The following is a 19,403-nucleotide window of genomic DNA, read 5'->3' on the forward strand; positions in this document are numbered from 1 at the left end:
GTACCCACTAGTGCTCAGGGATGTGCGGTGGGTGGGGAGGCAGGTGAATCTGAGCCTCCCCACCTGAGTCCTTCAAAAAGTTTTGCTGCTGTGTGAGGTGTCCAACACCCACAAGCCACGTGTGGAGGATGGGTGTGTGAGTGTCTGTGCCTCAGCGATGCACTCCGCACATGGATTTTGGGTGCCTCACACAGCGGTGGCACTCTTCAAAGGACACCGGTGGGGAGACTCTGACTCACCTGCCTCCCCACCCACACGGAGCATGTGGGTGCTCCACACAGTGGCGGTGCTTTTCAAAGGACCTTGGTGGGGACCTGCCTCCCCACCCACCGCATGTCCCTGCTAGTGTTCCAGGGAGTGGGTGAGGTCGTGCACTCAGCTGGGGCACACCCCATGGCAGTGGTGCAGCCAACACACAGGTTGACTGTCCCGGTGAGAACCAGGAGGTGGCAGAGCACCAGGTGAAGCGCGTGGTGGGCAGGCGGGCCGCCCCCCATCAGCATCTCGCCTCAGCCAGGCTATTTCCTGGGGAGGCCGAAAAGGCCAAGCAAACAGGGACTTCCCTAGGTTGCCACGGCAACCGCTCGCTTCAGTTCCCCGTCAGCCTATGGGCGCTCGAACCCATCGGCTTCCCGCCCAGATCTCACTATCCTCACTCCATCCCTCCAGCCAATGGGCAGCCGGAGAGCGCGGTCGTACTCTCATCCCGACGCGCGCCTGATCGTGACGAAGCGGCGCGTCGCAGCCAATGGGAGCGGCGGAGGCGGAGCTCGGTGGCTAATGAGGAGGGCGCAGTTCAGAGACCGTCCTGGAGAAGGCGGAGGTGCGTCTGGCAGGTAAGCAAGTTGGGCTGGTGACTGGGGCCCTGTCTTCGAAGATGTAGGTGTCTCAGGGTAGATGTGCTGAGTGGATCAGTGTGTGCCTCTTCTCCCTCCTAGAGGCAATACAAGTGACTTCCTTGTTTGTACAGGTAACTTGTACTTGTTCTGTACTTGCGTGTTTTGCCTGAGACCCTGGTTTGTGACAGGTGTTCTGAGTGTGTTTCCCCCCCTCTTTTAGTGCTTTGTGTTTTTACGTCTTGGGGGGGGGGAAGTAGGTTTTCTAATTCAGGCTGCCGTCCTGTCTGCACTTACCTGGGAGTAAGCCCCATTGACTATAATGGGCTTGCTTTGGAGTAGACAGGCATAGGATTGGGCTCTAAGGCTGCAATCCTGTCTGCACTTTCCTGGGAGTAAGTCCCATATTGACTATAATGAGACTTGCTTCTGAGTAGATGTGCATAACAGGCCCGTAGCCAGAATTCAAGAGGGGGGGGGGCTGACTAATTTTTCAAGGGGGCCATTGATGTCAGGTATCTCTACTGGTGGGCAAAATGAAAGGATAAGTCTGAAGAAACATCAAAGATCCAAAACTCCCCCAAATTGCATGAAGAGAAAATAATTTGGGTATTTTTTTGGAAGATGCATTCATTAGCTGTCAAGCAATGTAACAATATTGGCATGAAATAAATGCATCTCTGCATGCCATGGAGAATGTATTGCCTACATAGAAATAACATGCAACATACCCTTTCATTTACACACCAGTGCAATAAACAGGCCTGCAACTCTGCAAAAGTAAAACATCACTATGATGCAGGTAGTATTTACTTGTATTGAAAGTGCCTATCTAGCGCCTATATAGCACCTATATAATGCCTACCTAGTGCCTATGCAACACTTCTCTAACACCGATATTGTGCCTATCTAACACCTTTATGCCTGTCTAGCACCTATCTAGCACCTATATAATGCCAATATAGCGCCTATCCAGCACCGATATAACATTTGTCGTTGACACATTGCTGATGCATTGATACATATTAAAATAAAATGTATTTACTTTATATAACAGCAAGAGGAAGGATATGCTAGTCAAATACAGTAGCCATTGGAACACTAGTTTTTTTTTTTTTACAATGTTCATTACTTTTAAAAAGCAAAGTACAGAAGATTTGAATTTATGGCATCTACCTGGTTGAGCTGAATCCTCCCAGCTTTCTGAGAGTTGAATCTCCTTAAAACCAGGGGTGGATCCAGTGTCTGTTTGGGAGGAGGCCATGAGCACTACCTTCAGAGCCCAGAAGTCAACCAGGCAGGGAGACCTGGGCTCTCGACTTGGAGCCCCTGGGCTCCCGCTTGAGCTGATCACCTCTGTGGCCATTTGATGGGTGGATAGACCTGGGCTCCCGCCTGTACTTGGAGCCCAGCTTTACCTGCTGTGTAGACCTGGGCTCCTGCTTGAGCTTATTGCTTCTATGGACATTTGCTGATCAGGCAGACCTGGGTCTGGGCTCCCACCTGGACTTGGAGGCCAGGTCTACCTGCTTGGGTAGACCTGGGCTCCTGACTGAGCTTATAGCCTACATAAGAAGAGCCCTGCTGAATCAGGCCAAAGACCCATCTAGTCCAGTTTCCTGTATCTCACAGTGGCCCACCAAATGCTTCAGGGAGCACAAAAGACAGCAAGACACAACCTGCTCCTGGTGTCCTCTCCTGCATCTGGCACTGAGGTAGCCTATGTCTCAAATCAGGAGCTTGAACATACCTATCATGACTTGTAACCTGTGATGGACTTTCCTCCAGAAATTTGTCCAATCCCTTCTTAAAGGCATCAAGTTGCCATCACCACTTCCTGTGGCAAGGAGTTCTGCAGACTAATTACACGCTGGGTAAAGAAATGTTTTCTTTTGTTCGTCCTAACTCTCCCAACACTCAATTTTAGTGGCTGTCCCCTGGTTCTGGTGTTATGTGAGAGGGGAAAGAACATCTCTCTAGCCTTCCCTTGCATAATTTTATATGTCTCAATCATGTCCCCCCTCAGGCCTGTGGCTGTTTGCTGGGTGGGTAAACCTGGGCTCCCGCCTGGACTTGGAGTCCAGGTCTACCTATTTGGGTAGACCTGGGCTCCTGATTGAGCTTAAAGCCTCTGTGGACGTTTGCTGGGTGGGTAGACCTGGGCTCCCATTCTAGCCAATCTCCTTGACACCTGTCCAGTGGGTGTTCCCCTGACACCTGATTTTGCTCTCTATCCTGGCGGGTGCCCTTCCCTGCTGGCAGGACAGTTGGGAGGGTATACACCCATGGCCTCCCCCCCCCCATCCACCCCTGCTTAGAACCTTTCCCACACTTAAGTTCTTAAACACACAGAGCTATTCTCCAAACAGGAAGCAAGGTGAAGGTGCTTATGGAAGTTGCAGGCTTTGTGAGGGCTACTCCTATGGAAGTACAGTACTGTACTCCTCATAAAACCTACAGATCTGTGTTTGCTTTGCTTCAGAACAAAGTAAAACAGCTTTTCTTTCTCCCCCCCCCCAATGCATCCTATTTAGCCTGGGCTCCCCTCCTCCTTACCAAGCAGTTGTTCCTTGAAGTGGAGAAGGCCTTACTGTATTGACTGTGTTTAAGTCCATTGTGTTCAATGACGCTTACTCCTAGGACACAGTGTATAGGATTGAATCCTTAGCATGTAAAAGTCTAACTTGTTTCACTAGGGTTTTGGCACTCCAAAATTACGATATTGTGCTCCAAATGAAAATGGAGCACGTTACCTAATTATTCTAATATCTTACTGATGTGAGTGTTTGTGTGGCAATCTGCTGTGGTTCATATGATTCAAAATCTGAATATACACTGCAGTTATCGGATTAAAGCAGCCACACCTTGCAAGTGGCTCACAACAGGAAACTGAACGCTTTCCACATGCACTGCCTCCGGTGCATTCTCGGCATCACCTGGCAGGACAAAGTTCCTAACAACACAGTCCTGGAATGTGCTGGAATCCCTAGCATGTATGCACTGCTGAAACAGAGACGCCTGCGTTGGCTTGGTCATGTTGTGAGAATGTATGATGGCCGGATCCCAAAGGATCTCCTCTGTGGAGAACTCGTGCAAGGAAAGCGCCCTACAGGTAGACCACAGCTGTGATACAAGGACATCTGCAAGAGGGATCTGAAGGCCTTAGGGATGGACCTCAACAAGTGGGAAACCCTGGCCTCTGAGTGGCCCGCTTGGAGGCAGGCTGTGCAGCATGGCCTTTCCCAGTTTGAAGAGACACTTGGCCAACAGTCTGAGGCAAAGAGGCAAAGCCCATAGCCAGGGAGACAGACCAGGGACAGACTGCACTTGCTACCAGTGTGGAAGGGATTGTCACTCCCGGATTGGCCTTTTCAGCCACACTAGACGCTGTGCCAGAACCACCTTTCAGAGCGCGATACCATAGTCTTTCGAGACTGAAGGTTGCCAATACTAATACCTTGCAAGTGCTGTTTTTTGTGTACTTCCTTTGGAAGGCCCTACTTAGGCAGTAGAGTCTCCATTTCTAGAATGCCCTCATGAGGGAGGAAGGCTGGAGTGGCACTGCAGTTTTGTCAGTGGGCAGCCTTCATCCCCATGGACATCAGTTAACAAAGATTTTACTTTATATAAATTTGTAGTCCTTTGTTTCTTTATTACTGTTTTAATAAAACAGTATGGAAGGGGGGGAAGAACTATTATTTGGGCTTATACCTGAATATTTTGTCTGATACATTACCACTGGCTTCTCTGGGTATTGAGTTTGCTAGTCCAATAGTAATAATGATGAATATATCAAAGTAATTCTCTTCTTTCTTAAGACGGGATAACTTTGTTATGCTTGGTGAAACCAAATTATCTAGTATCTCTAGGCAAGAGTTGCTCTATGTCAGAGGCATGTAACTTCTTTTGATGGTGCATCTGAAAAGGCATCCATTTATGGCAAGGAATATATCTAACTAAGCAGATTTATCTGCCCTTTAGTTTATGCGAAGCTGGCAAAAATTTGCTCTGTTTGTCGTGTAATTGTTTTGTCTGAAATTTTGCAGGTATACAAAATACAGCAAGAGAGGTTACGTGTGATGTTCCAAAGCTGAACGATGGCAACCAACGATAGCATTGGCATATTGAGTTCTGCATACCTAGCTGTAGAATTCTTAGATTCTTTCTTGCCTCAGAATCCGCTGCAGCAGCCATTTAAAGATGCCTGGAACTATATGCTGAATAACTACACTAAGTATCAGATTGCGACTTGGGGCTCGTTTCTTTTTCATGAGCTTGCATATGTCTTAATATGTTTGCCTGGATTTGTATTTCAGTTTATACCTTTCATGCAAAAGTACAAAATACAACCGGTAAGTTGAAACTTAATCTACTATGCGAATTTCATATCAAACTAACAGTCAGTATGGCTTACCCTTGAAACTCCCTAGCCCAGTGGTTCTCAAATAGTTTAGCACCAAGACCTACTTTTGTTGCATTTACTCTGGGAGCAGCAGGACTCAGAGGCCCAGCTGCTGTATGTAGTGCAGGGCCTACATAAGCAAAATGATCAGACGACAGACAGGTTTAAAATATAGATGCAGGAGGAAGGCTGGAGCTGAACAGGCTGAGAGTAAATGTAAGAGTGTGTTCCTCCCAGCCTCCTACAAGCTCTTTTTATTAAGTCTCAAACAGCACAAAACAAGCTGAGTTTATTGTGGGTCAAAGATTGCCAGCTGGCTGCAACTAGCTGGGGCTCTAGCTAACCACAACATTCCATCAACTAAGATAAGAAGCGCATCTCCAAGACACTGTCTCTCATCCTGCTTGCGTAGGTGAAGGCAATGATCCAAGGGTACGGGTCAGAATGAGTTCTGAAAGCCAAAACGCAGGTTTGCCTGCGAGAGGCCAAGGTTCACTGCCTTCATGTTACTATGCATTTTCCCCACAACTTTTTAGAATGACAATCTGTTGAGACCCACCAGAACTGATGCCGTTAACCTGGAAGTGATGTCTTCAAGCAGGAAAATTTAACATCTCCATACGACAAAATCAAATTAAGTTCACAATAAGTACCGCAGGCACTCGCCCATAAGTCGATCTCACAGATAAGACGAGGGCAGGTTTTGAGGCAAGAATCATAGAATTTTCTATGACCCTCAGAAACTTGGGGTCATAAACTTGGGGTGTGTGTGTCTGATTATAGTTTTGTCTGATTTTACCCTAGGCCAGATCCTGAAAAATAACCTATCAGTAATTGTTACCTAAGAACCGACAATCTCTAATTTATTAAAAATAGAGTAAAAGATCATAAGATTCATTTTTATTCATAAACTTTTAAATTTTGGTCTTCACCATCTTTTTGTAAACACTATCAAAGAGTAACTGCACTGTAAACAACATACTAATAGAACAGTGGTTCCCAACCTGGGGTTCATGTTCCCCCAGGGGCACTCAACAGGACCTTTAGGGGTACTTGAAAGAGCATGGAATAATGGCAGTGCTCCAGAATGCCTTGCAGGGCCAGCAAGGCAGGAAGGGAGGTAGCTAGTTGACTGTGAAAGCCCCACCAATAGCTAATTTTTAGTGATCAGTTCATGTATGAACCAGTGATTGAAGACAGCACAGGAAAAAAACTAAAATGTAAAAAAGTGATCTATCACTCAGAATTTTTCAGGACACTTCTGATGCAAAACAGTGCAAAGGCAGAGTCTTCTGCTCTTAAGCCAGAAGCTCTATATATAACATACAACTTGGAACACAACTGGGAGTGTGCAGTTCAATTCACAGCAGAGATAAGCAACAGCAAATGGCTGTGACCAAGTGCAGCTGCACATAGCTGAAACCCTATTTACTCAGAAGCAGACCCATTGCTTTCCCTGGGTGTTATTCCTAAGTAATGGTGCTCTGAATTGTAGTTTGTGAGACATTTGATGGGAGTGTTTCCACTTTCAGGGAGGTGCATCCTGCAGCTGCAACAAGCCCACCTGGTCTGAGGGCTGTTTCCCCCTCTTGATTTACAGCAGGATCAAGGCTGTCAGGGGGTTTCCTGGACAGTTTCCCTGATTGCATGGCTTGTAAATAGGGGGCAGAGAAAGAGGGACAGTGGGAAAGGGAGAAGAGAAGGGGGAGAAAACAGTACAACAGAGTGAAGGCTCATGGAGGGAAGAGAGGGACTGGGGCTGAAGGGCAGAGAGAAGCAGGCAGTGCAGCAGTGGGGGTGGCTGGGAGGCTGTGTGGGGGGCTCCCCTCCTCCCTCTTGCTCGGAAGAAGCAGATGCAGAGCTGTAAACACTGCATGAAGAAGCAGCCCTCCCGTTTCTTGCCCCATCTTCAAGCTACAATCTTTTCCTGGGAGTAAGCTCCATTGACAATGGAATTTACTTCTGAGTAGCCATGCACAGGCTTGGGCTCAAAGGCTGCCATCCTATGTGCACTTTCCTGGCAGTAAACCCCACTGACAACAGGCATGGGATCCGCTCCAGGTTCCTGCTCCCCTTTCCTGTCCTTGCGAAGATGAGCAGGGGCGGCGGAGGAAGTCAGAGCCAAGGAGGCCAAGCTCGGGGAGCCTGAGCGGGCGGGACTGCAATGCCCAGGAGCAGCAACGAGGCAGGCGAGTGGAGCAGCTCCGTAAGGCTCCCCGCTCGAGGTGGGAAGGAGGGAGCAGCAGGCTCCCAGTGTGCAGTGGGGGAACGAGTGGCGCATCACCCTCCCCAGCAGCACCACAGCTGCTCCGCAGTGTGCCTGAAACAGCCCTGACCCAGAGTGGCCCCGTAGATAAGGCGAAGGGTTGATTCAGGAGTGATCTGTTGGGACAAATTTATCGCCCTATAGGCGAGTATCTATGGTATGTTTAAAAAAATTATTTAAAATAAAATAATTTTTATTATTATTTTATTATTATAACCGTCCTAACCCTCCAAGCAGTTGCTAATCTGTTTTAAAAAAAATTCCCCAAATATCCCAAAGGCTTCAATCTTTTCCACACTTACCCAGGAGTAAGTTCCATTGACTCTATTGCTAAAAGTATATATGAGTAACCTAGTATATACTCGTACATAGTAACCTGTTAAAAAGTAACCTTTTTAACCATAGTAACCTGCTAAAAGTACAGGTCTGTAATTTTTCTCCAAATAAAATACGCTTTGAAATGAATGGGGATCCACCTGAAATTGGCTCCTGACCCACCTAGTGCACCCCCCACCCCACACACAGTTTGAGAAACACCGAAAGGTGTATATGAAACAAATGAATTCTGTATTTAGACTTGGGTCTCATCCCCAAGATGTCTCATTATGTTTATGCAAGTATTCTGATATCCAAAATTCAGAACATTTCTGTCCCAAGCGTTCTGGATAAGAGATACTCAACTTGTACTTGATGTTTCTTGTTGCTCTTCTTAATACTTGACCAGAACCAGAATTAGTGCTATCTATTTAAAAGTTTAAAGAAGGGGATCACTTCTTATTGTTACCTATCTCCCCTTTCTGGGTCACTGGAAACTTTATAGAAGCTAGAACATGTAACTATATTTTAATATTTATTTTAGAACTATATTTTTAAATGTAGCCCTTGTAATCGTATCTCCTCAAGTGTTCCTGCTAATTTTTAATGGCAACATTTCTGTAAGTGTGTGCAAACTAGACAATCATCATAATGTTTATATAGCATACATGTATTAATGTAAAATATTGATGTTGGAGTATCAAATATTTGTTATATTAAATGTTGTTGGGAAGCATTATGTTCCTGAAGACTCCCGTATCTTCTCTCCTTATCCTTGCATCTAATTGCATCTTGCATCTCCTAATCCTTGCATGCCCATGTCATGTATACATGTGGGTTGTACAGGTTGAGTCTCATTATTCATGAGGGTTCCGTTCCTAGAACTCATATGGATAGCAAAAATCTCATTAAAGCAAATCATTAAAAAATCGATGTCCCTTTGCTAGGCGATTTAAAAACAGCCTTGCTTGCCTTTGTGATGTAAGACAGTCATTAGGCAGACAATCCATCAGTCAGTCTCTCTCCAGGTACTTAGAAAGGCTTCACTCCAAGCCAGTGACCCCTCCCTTCACCCAGAGAGCAGTGCTGGGAAAGAATGCAAAGTGATTATCTTTCTTTGCAGGGGAAAGGGAGGGGTTGCTTGCCTTGGAGTTAAGCTATTGTGACTGGGGAGAAAATGATTGATGGTTTGGCAGCCTGCTGCTCTCTCTCTCTCATTAAGGAGGCTATTGTTAAATGACTCTTTTCCTTTAATTTAAAGGACCCTTCTCATTGCTTTTGAGATAAAATTTGAAAAATCCGTGGATAATTAGGTGATACCTGTAGTATGAATATGGTAGTTCCCTTCCTTGTAAGATTTGGCCTCCAAAAATATTTTGCTTGATGCAAAATATATGAGCATTTTGGAATGCTTAGGCTCTACCCTGGTTACTCATAGCCATTTACAACAAATGGCCTGCTTCCAAAGTGCAAAACACAAGTGCCTTGGGCCTGCATATCATAACTGCTTTCTACTATCCTGGAAATGGAACTGAAATGCACAGATTGCATCTGTAGCATTGGCACACTTCAATAAATAAATAAGGGCAGGTTTAGGGCTAGTTCCAGATTTAAAGCCAAATTGGTATGGGTACAGAGGCCTAATGTCTTGCATTGGCATATTATCCCCATCTTCTCTTCTTCCCATGTCCCATTGCAGAAAAACCAATGCATCAGTTGAAGAAGGATAGTTACTGGCTAGGAAATGAACATGAAATGTTGGTCTGAAATTGAGGGAAGCATTTATAACCTTGGGCAGAAAGGAACCCACCTTTGCCTAGCTGACTTGCACTTAAACAAATGGGTTCTCTCACTTCTTGAAGAGGAATGTGCTGGCTGATGGGTAGTATCAGTGAAAACTGATTCAAAGAAATGGGACCAGATTGAGTTTCTTTTAAAAATGACAGAGAACATTAAAAAATGTTTTCCTTGTAGTTTCAAGAAGCATCTTGAAAATTGGCATTTGAATATTCTGTTTTGTTCTGTTTACCAAACTGTTGCCTAAAGATTACTTTTGTTGCAGGACAAGCCAGAAACATGGGAGAAACAATGGAAGTGTTTTAAAACACTTGTGTTCAATCACTTTTGTATTCAGCTGCCTATGATACTTGGTGCTTACTACTTCACAGAATATTTTAATATTCCTTATGACTGGGAAAGCATGCCAAGATGGTGAGTAGATAGAGCTCAGGTAAGAGCCTTATGCAGTTAAATTATAGAAGGCCGTGGTACCACAACAGATAGCAGTCTTTTACAAACACTGCTCTGACCAAGCCCTGGCCTTCGGTTTAGGAAATACTGCTTAAGCATAATGCAGCCAAAAATGCTACGCATTCCCTACTGCTCAGTTGTCTCAAGAAGAACTTTCCCAGTGGCTTTCAAAGCACACGTGCCATGACAAATTGTAAAACTTGACTTGCTCCTGGGAATGCTTTAGTGGGTGGCCAGGTGGGTAGTGACAGCTTGCATTGAGAGAGTGAGAGCCTAGCAAAGAGAATATTTTGTTGTTTGATATGCATTCTTTAAAAGCATAGCAAAATATCCCCTCAGTAGCTGAGTGTAAAATCCTTAATTTATTTTCTTAGCTCTATCCAATATTTTTTTATTGCAGACTGCAACCTAGCATCTATGCTGTGTAGGACTAGCTTTGTGTCTTGGTGCATACTTTGTAAAACAAGAATTTGACTGGAGGGCCTATTTTTAGAAATCCAGATTTGCTTCTTGTGTGGATTGAATGAAACTAATCGTGCATAGGCTACAATATAACTGCTGAACCATAAACAACTCGGGTAGTCCAATCCTAACCTGTGCTGGATCAGGCTGGTCTGCGCTGTATCCAGCACAGGGTTGGAGGTGGATGGAGCACAACTTAAGTACGGGGACTTATGGCCCCTTACCCCAAGTAATTCCACAGCCACCGCAATGGGGCTACTCAGATCTGTGCCTGTGAAATCACTGGTGTAATGCCAGGTTACTTGGGAGGGGGGTTAGGATATTGGCTAAATCCTGGGGACCCATCCCACCCACCCCATCAGACCCAGTCTGCCCACCAGCCCATTTGCCCTCCGACTGCTCCAAAATGTCCCTGTTCTGCCCTCCTGAACCCCCTGTGCCAGCCTCCCCAGGCTGGCATGAACTCACAATACCCCCTGGGGAGGCCAACTCCTCCCCAACTCTTAAGGAGGCACAAATATGCTTTACGGGCTGGTACAAAGCTTGTGCCACCCAACAGGTGTCCAGGATTGCTCTGTAATTCTAAACCTCCCTATCAGAATTGCACCAAAAAAGGTTGTGATGGGGGAGAAGGGTTCTGGTCTATTGTCCCTCTGTCTCAACAAATAATGGTTTTTCTTTCAAAGGTATATGCTACTTGCCCAGTGTTTTGGATGTGCTGTGATTGAAGATGCCTGGCATTATTTTCTACATAGACTCCTTCATCACAAGAGTCTGTACAAGCATATCCACAAAGTGCATCATGAGTTTGTTGTACGTATTGTCTCCAAGTTTTTTAGATTTACATAATTAGTGTTGAAATGCTGTAGGCGTTTAAATGCATGTGACGTGTCATTTTTACTTAGAAATAGAAAGATGAGATCTACAGGCTTGGCAAGCTACGATCATGGAGAGCTTTCTTGCACTGAAGCTGCTCAGACTTGAAATTTCAGGGGGGTGTCCAAGTAAAGATCAAAGATTTTTCTAAAACAGGGAAGGAAGCTACATCTGTAAATAATAGTTTCTGGATGCTGTTTTTTTCATGCCCAAGGTAGCAGCAAAATAAAACCAATATAGAAATCCTTTCTAATTTTCTTTTGGAAATTATTTCAGATTCTTGATTCTGAAGGTGATTATGTAGGTTTTTCTTATTGGCATAGTTTTTCTAATATTAATGTAAATACTTCCCCACCCCACCCCTTGTACTTCTTGAATAACTAACCTCTTTGGTGGAAATACAGCTTTTTGGATAAAGGACACAAGTAGAGATTCAAATAATCTCGATTTCATTTCAAAAAGTGTTGTTGAAACTCTGATTGCATCCATTAGTATTTCTCAAACTGTGGGTTGGAACCCACTAGGTGGGTTGTGAACCCATTTCAGGTGGGTCCCCATTCATTTCAGTATTTTATTTTTAGTATATTAGACTTGATGCTACCCTGGTATGTGACTGCATTTGGGGAAATGTTACAGACCTGTACTTTTAACAAGCTACTATGTATATTATTTTAACAATGATAGTAAATGGAACTTACTCCTGGATAATGGTGGGTAGGGTCTCAGCCTAGGATTGTTAAAAATGTTCCTGCTTGATGATGTCACTTCCGGCCATGACAACACTTTGGTGGGTTTTGACAGATTCTCATTCTAAAGTGTCCCAGTGCTAAATGTGTGAATCACTGGCATAGATCATAATTTAGATCAGTGGTTCTCGCACATCTAGTACTGGGACCCACTTTTTTATAATGAGAATCTGTCAAGATCCCCCGGAAGTGATGTCATGACCAGAAGTGACATCAAGCAGGAAAATTTTTAACAATTCTAGGCTGCAATCCTACCCCAGAGTAAGTTCCATTTACTATCGTTGTTAAAATATACGTAGTAGCTTGTGAAAAGTACAGATCTGTAACATTTCCCCAAATGCAGTCGCATGCCATTGTAGCATCAAGTCTAATCATTTCAATATTTTATTTTTAATGTAATGGGGTTCCACCTGAAATTGGCATGTGATCCACCTAATGGGTCCCTACCCACATTTTGAGAAACACTTAGATAATATCTATATCTTAAAGGCTGTGGTCAACTGGATATAGTCTAGGTTATCAAGTTAATTAAAAGGTGACTGTGCACATGGAGAACATAAATTGACTTATTAGACATGATCTTAGTGAATGGAATGATAATTGGGCAGCTGTCAGAACAATAGACTTTCCTGCCCATCAGATTAAAAAAACTCTGTGACAGGCCTTTGGTAGGTAAATTTGTATGTATTTATTTTTTTAAAAAGCTGAAATTTTTAGAGGTTAAATGGCACTTAAAATAACCTGATTCAAACTGAAATTGAACAGTAAACAGCCAGATTGGCATTTACACATAGAAGGTCTGAAAACTGAACCCATGAAAGCATTCATTCTGTTCCGGGTCTAGGTGTTTCAGAAGGCAGAAGTACAAACCCAAATGCAAGCAATGCAGTGCAGATGGATGGCACCTACACATGCATTGACATCCATGCCCAGCAAACAATCAACACCCATGTGAAAGCTCATTTCCATGACCTATTTGTGATGGGGAGTTCTCACAATTCAGTTAAAGCCTGCTTTTCTAAGTAAAGAACAAGCGATGTGGTAAAATGTATTGGAAAGTCAAAAGCAGATATAAATGACAACATGTTCTGCATTATTGTGATATACTATGAATATACTGTATATGTTCTTTCAGTAAGTTTGCCAACATTTTTACCACTCCTTTTCCTGTAGTTGTAACAATGGCTTGTCTAAAGACATGCTTGTGATTCCACCCAATGGAATCTGATTTTTTCCTTAGTGACCTGTTTTCAGGCCATAACAGATTGCTTTTAGAATTTGAAATTTTTACTTTTTCCTGAGTAACAGATCCCTAGGCACATTGTATTGGCAACCTTCAGTCTCGAAAGACTATGGTATCGCGCTCTGAAAGGTGGTTCTGGCACAGCGTCTAGTGTGGCTGAAAAGGCCAATCCGGGAGTGACAATCCCTTCCACACCGGGAGCAAGTGCAGTCTGTCCCTGGTCTGTCTCCCTGGCTATGGGCCTTCCTTCTTTGCCTCTTAGCCTCAGACTGTTGGCAAAGTGTCTCTTCAAACTGGGAAAGGCCATGCTGCACAGCCTGCCTCCAAGCGGGCCGCTCAGAGGCCAGGGTTTCCCACTTGTTGAGGTCCATCCCTAAGGCCTTCAGATCCCTCTTGCAGATGTCCTTGTATCGCAGCTGTGGTCTACCTGTAGGGCGCTTTCCTTGCACGAGTTCTCCATAGAGGAGATCCTTTGGGATCCGGCCATCATCCATTCTCACGACATGACCAAGCCAACGCAGGCGTCTCTGTTTCAGCAGTGAATACATGCTAGGGATTCCAGCACGTTCCAGGACTGTGTTGTTTGGAACTTTGTCCTGCCAGGTGATGCCGAGGATGCGTCGGAGGCAGCGCATGTGGAAAGCGCTCAGTTTCCTCTCCTGTTGTGGGCGAAGAGTCCATGACTCGCTGCAGTACAGAAGTGTACTCAGGACGCAAGCTCTGTAGACCTGGATCTTGGTATGTTCCGTCAGCTTCTTGTTGGACCAGACTCTCTTTGTGAGTCTGGAAAACGTGGTAGCTGCTTTACCGATGCGCCTGTTTAGCTCGGCATCGAGAGAATGAGTGTCGGAGATCGTTGAGCCAAGGTACACAACTTTGTCCATGACTTTGTGTACCTAGGCACAATTCTTTTTCAAAGAGTCCGCTCGGTGTACCTAAGTATATCATTAGATCCAAGCCATTGGTCTGTAGCAGCGGTTCCCATACTGTGGGTTGCTAACCAATTGTTGATGGATTACTGACTCCAGGGGAGTGTTTAGCAGGCTGCAGCCCTGCATAGGCATCCAAGACTATCACGATCACACCCAAGTGAGTTTGAGCGGGCCAGGCAGCATCTGCCACAGCACAAGACACACATGGCACAGCAGGCACCAAGGCCAGCCATGCTGAGTAGCTGTGACCCCTTTCGCTGGATGGACCGGGAGGTATCGGCCCCTGCCTTGTAAGCATGGCGCCAGAGTGGTCAGACAGCCCATGAGCAGCTGGGCAGACAATGGAAGATGAAGCAGAAAGGTAGCAAGGGGGGGTGGAGCCCTTTTGGATCAGAAGGGAGACCAGTAGTGGGTTGTGATGCTATAACATTTGGGAAGCACTGATCTATCAATAGCAAGTGATGATTCTTACCTCCATACTATTAGAAAGTCACCTGCTTATTTCTGTAAGTCAGATGTTAGAAGTACAGGAGAGGATCAGGCACTCCCTTCGTTCCTCGCGATCTGTTGGCCGCCCTGTTAGCCGCCCTGGATCCCTTTTAGGGAAAAGGACGGGAAACAAATAAAGTTTATTATTATTTATCGGAAACTCTGTTGTTCATTCTCTGGTTGACAGAAGTGGTTTTCCTTTCTTTCTTAGGCTCCATTTGGGATGCAAGCAGAATATGCACATCCTCTAGAAACCATTATCCTTGGAGCTGGATTTTTCATTGGAATAGTAACCTTTTGCAATCACATGATTCTTCTGTGGGCATGGGTAATTTGTCGTTTGTTGGAGACTGTTGATGTTCACAGGTAATCTTTTGTTGCGTAGAAATATGCAACCACCAACTAACATTAGGTGTGTGCTTTAGCCTTTGCAATCACATTACCATCCCAGATGGGTAGCTCCTCATCATAGTATTTATGGTACATAAAAGGCAGAAAAGATAGGCAGGACTCAGTAACTCTTTGTTACTTTCACTTTTACATGCACTCTGGATATCTCCTAAACTTTGGGAGTGCATGCCTTATTTCTGGACTGTTCAGACATGCACTGTGTACAATTATATTTCCTGCAAGAATATCTTATACAATCAGGTTATGTGAAGGGGTGATTTCTATTGTCTACAGGAAATGTTTTCATGCTGTACCAGGAAGGGGGGCACCAATCACCATTATATAAACCAGGCAGCAGCCTGTAAAAAGTTTGAGAACCACTGTCCTAAAGTGTGGTGATACGCAGTGAGAAGAGACTCTGATTTCCCATGGTTTTAAAAATGCAGTTTGGTCAGTGAAACAAGTTAATAACGAAACCTGTAGGATTAGTTCAGCTTAAAGGAAATATGAAAAATGTCTTTACCAGTATTGTGTTTCTTTCTCTCTAGTGGCTATGATATTCCACTGAATCCTTTGCATTTGGTGCCTTTCTATGGTGGAGCGCGTTTTCATGATTTCCACCATATGAACTTTATTGGAAACTATTCTTCAACCTTCACATGGTGGGATAAACTGTTTGGTACAGACTCACATTACAATTCTTACCGTGCAAAAGTGAAGCAACAAGAATTCGTGAAAGAGAAGAAGATGGAATAAATCCCCCACCAGAAAGGGAATGGCAAACACCCAGCAGATCCAAATGACTGCCATGTGGTTTGGGTTAAAACTGGAAGATGCAATCCTAAAGCAAAAGTTTAGTTTTCACAGAAGCCTTCTGCCCATCTTTGTAATAGAGCAAGTAATGGTTTTTCCTATCTTAATGAAAATTCATTTTCTATCTTGCACACAAGCAAAATGTAAGTATTTAAGTAAGATGAAAGACTTTAAATATGAAAGCTTGTAAAAAAAATATCCATTATAGTTGGATAGAACTATTATACATTTTGGGATAACAATGGAAACTCATTCTAAAATGTACAGTGTTAATATCTGTTAATAGCTGTTCATTCCAAAGCCTTCCCAATCTTGTGTTAATAATGTTTTAGATTTGAAAGATAACTTATTTGTTTCAATCTGCTGGGAAGGTTGTTTCTATTCTATTGTATCAAATCTATTCTGTGGTGTATTTACATTATGCTTAACTGTTTAGAAACTACTAAATTACTATGGTTTGCGCATGTGATTGTCAAAATCTATAAAGCTGATGTGACTTTTTCTGACATTTACTGTGTAACAAATAAAACCATATTGAGGTTCAATATGAACCACCCTGTCCCTTCTGTAACTTATGCAGCCAGTAAGGTTTCATTTGAATGTTGAAGCATCATGTGACTGGTGTATGGAGTAGTTGCATTACTGTAACCATTATGTAGTGCTGGTGTAGGCCAAAGCCATGCTGGCCAAGATAGCAAATTGGGGTCCATGCAGCCAACATGTGGCAATACTGTTACAATCTGACATGGCATGATGATTTCACTGTTTAGTTGAATCTGCAACTTGGCAGACAGAGAGCCAGTCTTGTTTCTAGAGTTATTGAGATACTCCTATTTGTATTTAAATGGACGTGGAGCCCCAAGTTACTGGATATTGAAAACCTTCTGAGCTCAACATGCAACCAGCTATCATGATGGTCCAAGATTACAATAACTAGACTTTCTTGTCAAACAGAAAGAGAAGCAGCATGTGCATCCAACAAATAAAGTAGGTAATTTAACTAGCAGTAAATAAAATTTAAAAATGTGTTTAAATGACTTCAGATTTGTATTTTTTTAATATGTATTCCAAACTGCCTCATGAAGATAACACAGCAAAGAATTACTTGCCAATACCTTTAAAACTTTTTGTTATCTTGGTCTAGTTTCCAAGACCAGACATGTTCCTCCTGACAGCTTGGCGTTTGAGCAGGAGGAGCTAGATAAGAAGGGTTATCCTGAGGGTGTCCTTAACACCCTTTTAACATACAGGAAGGTCTCCACTAATAAGGTCTGTGGTTCTATGTGGAAGACGTTCTGCCACTGCTGTGCTGGTTGGAGTGGAATCTACCAAACCCAAGATCAAGCATATTCTGGTGTTCCTCCAGGATGGACTAGAAAAAGGCCTTAGCACCAACACTCTGAGACACCAAGTGGCCACGCTTAACAGCATCCCAGGGGCAAGGGGGCGGGGCGCATTTCCACCCATCCCCATTTCAAGAGGTTCCTCAGGGGAGTGGTCCTGAACAATCCTCCCACGGTTCATAGATTTCCCACCTGGGACTGTGGAGTAGTCCTCAGGGCGATGATGGGTACTCCTTTTAAACCTCTTGCCAGAGCATCCTTGAAAGGCTTGACACTCTCCTTGTAGCGGTGACCTCAGCCCAGAGGGTTTCAGAGCTGAGCTCCTTATCTATCAATCCCAACCTTTGTGTCTTTCACAGGGATAAGGTGGTCCTCCAACCAGATCCTTCTTTCCTCCCAAAGCTCAAGAGCTGGTGTACTCTCTTTCTGTCCCAACCTGGTCCATTCCAAGGAGAGGGCCCTACCTAGCAACCTAGCACTCCCTGGATGTGCGTAGGGCCCTACATTACTATACAGAAGCCACCAAGGAACTTAGAAGGACAGACTTCCTTTTTGTGTCCTTGTCAGATACGTCACCGGGTAAGAGGGCTTTGGCTGCGTCCCTGTCAAGATGGCTAAAATTGGTCATTCAGGAGGCTTATCAGGCCTCCCAGTGGGAGCCCCCTCAGGGTATCACAGCCCATTCAAAGAGGGGGCAGCAGCTTCAGCAGCCTTTGGAGGGATAACTTCCCTAGAAGAGATCTGCTGGGCAGCTACCTGGGCTTCTAACTCCTTCAACAGGAACTATAAAATAGATGTGGCAGCCTCGGCTGAGGCTGCATTTGGGAGAAGGGTGCTTCAGAGGGTGGTGCCGCAGTGAGGGAAGCCGTGACCTTCCCACCTGGGTCGATATGGTGCTCTGGCATATCCCACACAGTTGTTAGCTCAGTGCTCTGTAAAAGCCAGAGACACAGCTAACAAATTGGTTCAGGGACAGGTGCAGGCTGCTAAGTCAGCTGAATCAACCAGCACCTGTGACTACCACACCCTGGGTGTAACTGAGCCTACACTGATTGGCTATTCAGGCTACTTAAGGGTTAGTCTGCTGAACCTCCAGTGCAGTAGTAGGAGTGTAGTGGGAGACAACTGTTGAACTGCTGCCTGAGACTTTGGAGGCTAGATGTATGTTGTTACTGACTGTGGATTGAACTTTGACTGTGTATTGTGGAAAGCTGATTTGAATTTCTTAATACTGGACTGATTGCTCATCGTATATGACTTGGACTGTCTACTGACTACTCTACTTGTGAAAACCCTTGCTCTATAATACAACTGCTGCATTTAAAGGACTCTGCTGTGTATGCTGTTTTGTGCACCCTGCTCACACCTGGGGAAAGCCAAGGTTCCATCTCTTATAACCTTAACAACAGTGAAGAAATCCCCTCTTCCAATTCCAGAGAAAAATGGAATTCCTTGCCTGGGAATATCCTGTTCTTGGAAGGGGAAGGGGGCATTCCGCCCACCCTTCAGGGTCACAGTGGCCTTTTACTGTTGGATCCTGCATCATGGTCTAGTCAGTTAAGGTTTCCTGAGGCCAGGATCCTGTTCTCAACTGTTGTGGGCTCTCTTCTGTTATATGCACAGAGCCCCTGTTGTTTTTCTGCCTTTTTTCCTTTATATCCTGCCAGGGCGTTTTCGCCCAGTGGTTTTTTCTAGTTACAGAAGCAGCCTGCTGCAGGCCACGAGATGGTGTTGGCAGGATGATATGGGTGGATCTCAACCTTTGCTCTGTAGTCCCAGACTGGGATGGGATGCGCTCCCACCAGAGGAGGGAGCACCAATCAAATCTGGCCCCCTCTCATGTGGTGGGAGAGGCTTACCCCACTCAGTGAAGTATGTCCCCCTTCCCCTTCCCAGAACAGGATATTCCCAGATAAGGAATACCGTTTTTTGGTTTAATATTTAGCCTGATGAAAGTCCTGGAGAATGTGAAAGCCGGTTCATTATTGTCTAATGTTCTTATGGACTTCAGCAGTATAAACAGTGGATTCAGCTTTTTGT

At 44.6% G+C, this 19,403-nt stretch overlaps 1 protein-coding gene across 1 annotated transcript; it reads left to right on the forward strand.

The window, feature by feature from the left end:
* The first annotated feature begins 765 nt into the window (after positions 1-765).
* Positions 766-17,054, forward strand: MSMO1 (methylsterol monooxygenase 1). The gene is made up of 6 exons (XM_066632526.1): positions 766-836; positions 4,883-5,188; positions 9,882-10,030; positions 11,218-11,344; positions 15,029-15,183; positions 15,756-17,054. Exons 2-6 carry the CDS (start codon positions 4,934-4,936, stop codon positions 15,961-15,963), a joined length of 894 nt encoding a protein of 297 aa, XP_066488623.1. The 5' UTR covers positions 766-836; positions 4,883-4,933; the 3' UTR covers positions 15,964-17,054.
* Positions 17,055-19,403: the final 2,349 nt, after the last annotated feature.

Source organism: Tiliqua scincoides, chromosome 6 (genome assembly GCF_035046505.1).
Source record: "Tiliqua scincoides isolate rTilSci1 chromosome 6, rTilSci1.hap2, whole genome shotgun sequence".
Lineage (NCBI taxonomy): Eukaryota > Metazoa > Chordata > Lepidosauria > Squamata > Scincidae > Tiliqua > Tiliqua scincoides.

Coding starts and splice junctions, on each gene's coding strand:
- MSMO1 (XM_066632526.1), top strand. CDS start 4,934: ATGGCAACCAACGATAGCATTGGCATATTGAGTTCTGCATACCTAGCT. Junction 5,189..9,881: donor AAAAGTACAAAATACAACCG/GTAAGTTGAAAC, acceptor CTTTTGTTGCAG/GACAAGCCAGAAACATGGGA. Junction 10,031..11,217: donor TGGGAAAGCATGCCAAGATG/GTGAGTAGATAG, acceptor TTTCTTTCAAAG/GTATATGCTACTTGCCCAGT.